This window comes from Emiliania huxleyi (genome assembly GCF_000372725.1).
Source record: "Emiliania huxleyi CCMP1516 unplaced genomic scaffold EMIHUscaffold_512, whole genome shotgun sequence".
NCBI lineage: Eukaryota > Haptophyta > Isochrysidales > Noelaerhabdaceae > Emiliania > Emiliania huxleyi.
In genome coordinates, this window is record NW_005198153.1 from 30,721 (window position 1) to 33,270 (window position 2,550).

Below are 2,550 nucleotides of genomic sequence, written 5' to 3' on the forward strand. Positions count from 1 at the left end.
CCCTCGGGGCAGGCCAACCTCGACATCTGCAAGGGCGGCGCAGCGACCTTCGACAAGGCCGCCGAGCCGACCGAGCCCCTCCGCGAGGGAAACTTCGCGGCGAGCAACATCGACCAGCAGAGCGCGCGAGGCGAGCCTCGCACCCTCCCCCGCACCCTCTCCGCACCCTCCCCCGCACCCTCTCCCGCACCCTCTTCCGCACCCTCTCCCGCACCCTCTCCCGCACTGACGCCCTCTGCGGCGTGCGCGTGCAGGCGGCTCTGTCGAGCTCGGGCCGCGCTCGCAGGTGAAGAAGTCGGCGGTGGGGCCGCACTGCCGGCTCGGCGCGGGCGTGCGGCTGACCAACTGCGTGCTGATGGAGGGGGTGGTGGTACACGACAAGGTGCGGACGGGGGCGAGAGGGGTGCCCGGATCGGGCCGAGATCGGGCCGAGATCGGGCCGAGATTGCGAGCCGGCCGCCGGCGGTGGGTGCCGCCCCTCTCTCGCCCCGCGAGCCTGCCGAGCCTTCGGCTGTGCCTCATCTCGGCTGCACCTCCGGCTGCACCTCCGGCTGTCTCTCGACTCGCCCGCAGGTGCACATGTCGAACTGTATCCTCTGCCGCGGCGCCGAGGCGAGCCCGCACCCGCCCTCCCTCCCTGCCGGCACCCACCCTGCCTGCCGCTGTAGCGTGCGCAGCCGCGCGAGGCGGAGGCGAGGGCGGACGGGCGCCCTCTGGGGACAGGTGCACGAGGGCGCGACGCTCAAAGACGTGCAGGTGGGGAGCAATGTGAGCGTCGAGGCAGGCGCGAACGTGAAGAGCGAGGCGCTCACCGCCGAGGTAGACGCGGAGGGCAGCGTGGTCGGCTCAGCCGAGGAGGATTGAAGTACCAACCACGGTTGATCGTTCCGCCGGCCTCGCATCGCCGTTCGGGTACATGCTGGCTGTGGCACCGTCTCGCGTGTGGTGCTGCGCATGCCGAGCCGGTGGGGTTGCGAGAGAGTACTCTGTCTGTATCACTGGCGGTATGTGGCTCTTCGACGATCTGGGCCACCGCAAACGATTTTGATCAGCAAATTTCGCTCGGCCTCGGGCATCGCTCGGGCCCCAGATGCAGATCCCCAGCGCGGCCGCGCACGGAACGCGCTCTGCAACGCTGGCATACACTAATATGACACACACACGAAATACACCACGCACCACGTACCCAAACCCAAAACGCCCTAACCCCTATCGCCTATGCCTAAAACCCTCTAAACCCGTCGCTAACCCCAACAGCAACAGCCCCAACACCCCACAACCGCAACCCTATCCGCTATCCCAGACCCTAACCCACCTCCTCCAGTCCCAACTCCCACCGCAAATTTGAAAGATCTTGATGAAAATCAGGCCCGAATGCATTTTTTTTTCAACATTATCGCACAGGCGCTCCCCGCGCCTGCAGAGATTTTGAACTAAATTCGACAAACTCGTACCTGGGCCAACCTGGGGTCCTATAGCCAGGAGCCAGGCAGGTAGCCCACACGGCCGCACGAGCACGACAGGCGCTCGTGGTGCCGTACCTGCAGGCGGTGTCGCTCCACGAGCGCTTCAAGGCGGTCTGGCGGCAGAGCTGGTACCCTGAGAGGGACGGGAGCACATGGGTCACCGCGCGCAGCCAGTGCTCCGAGTCCGATGGCGCCCTCTACGACGCGCACATCCGGGCGGTCGGTGAAGCTGCGGCCAAGAAAGACCGCAGGCAAGGCGGAGGTGGACCTGTTTCACAACCTGTGGTAAGGTGGCCCTCGGCAGGTATCCGCCCGAGCTTGACGGCGCGGATGCCGCGAATCTCAAGAAGGTGTGCGTGTCGTGATTTCTTGTTGGTTTTCTAAATAAAATCTCTCGAATCTCGCGGGGGAATTATGTATTGCAGTCGCGTAGGCCACATGAAGACACAGTACACAGTACGTCTACGAGCTGTGTGGGCTTTTACGGCGCAGGCGGGCGATGACGAGTGTTGCCATCTCGTGGCAAACAAAAAAAACCCCGATTGGCTGCCTCTCTCCCGTCGCCAAGACCTGCATGTCCCTCACACAGGCAGTGTTCGCCGCCCTGTGCGACGCGCTGTTAACTGACCTGGCGGTGCGCCGTGCGGCGGAGGAGCGCGTCTCCTCACTCAGCGCGCAGCCCGGGTTTGTGGTCAGCCTTGTCGAGGTGCTGCTCGAGCCGCAGGCGGAGGCGGCGGCACGGCAGCTGGCAGCTGTTGTGCTCAAGAACTTCTTGCGCACGCACTGGTGCGAGGCGGCCGTTACTTTCACGCCTCCACTCGTCTCCGACCACGAGAAGGCGGCGGTGCGCGCTGCACTACCGCGAGGCCTGTCGGACAGGGTGCCGCGTATCCGCACCGCCGTCGGCGTCGCTGTGGCAACCATCGCGCAGTGGGACTGGCCCGACGAGCTGGCCCTTCCGCTGATTGGGACGAGCTCCCCTCCGACCGGCTCCGAGGCGTGCGGCGGCCCGGGCGGTGCGTGGCGCTTGGCGTGCGTGCGGTGGCGCGCCTGGCCTGCCTGTGCGCACTTTGCGCTGCCTTCG

The 2,550-nt window shown here is 66.0% G+C and overlaps 1 protein-coding gene across 1 annotated transcript in view; it reads left to right on the top strand.

Annotated features, from left to right (window-relative positions):
• Positions 1-2,550, top strand: part of EMIHUDRAFT_470658 (hypothetical protein) — a gene marked incomplete at both ends in the record, with an annotated part of 9,644 nt that overhangs the window by 1,576 nt on the left and 5,518 nt on the right. Inside the window, 6 exons of the mRNA XM_005766374.1 lie at positions 255-382; positions 574-612; positions 724-819; positions 1,548-1,685; positions 1,757-1,816; positions 2,056-2,482. Coding sequence (XP_005766431.1) covers positions 255-382; positions 574-612; positions 724-819; positions 1,548-1,685; positions 1,757-1,816; positions 2,056-2,482 — 888 coding nt within the window. The remainder of the gene's footprint in view (positions 1-254; positions 383-573; positions 613-723; positions 820-1,547; positions 1,686-1,756; positions 1,817-2,055; positions 2,483-2,550) is intronic.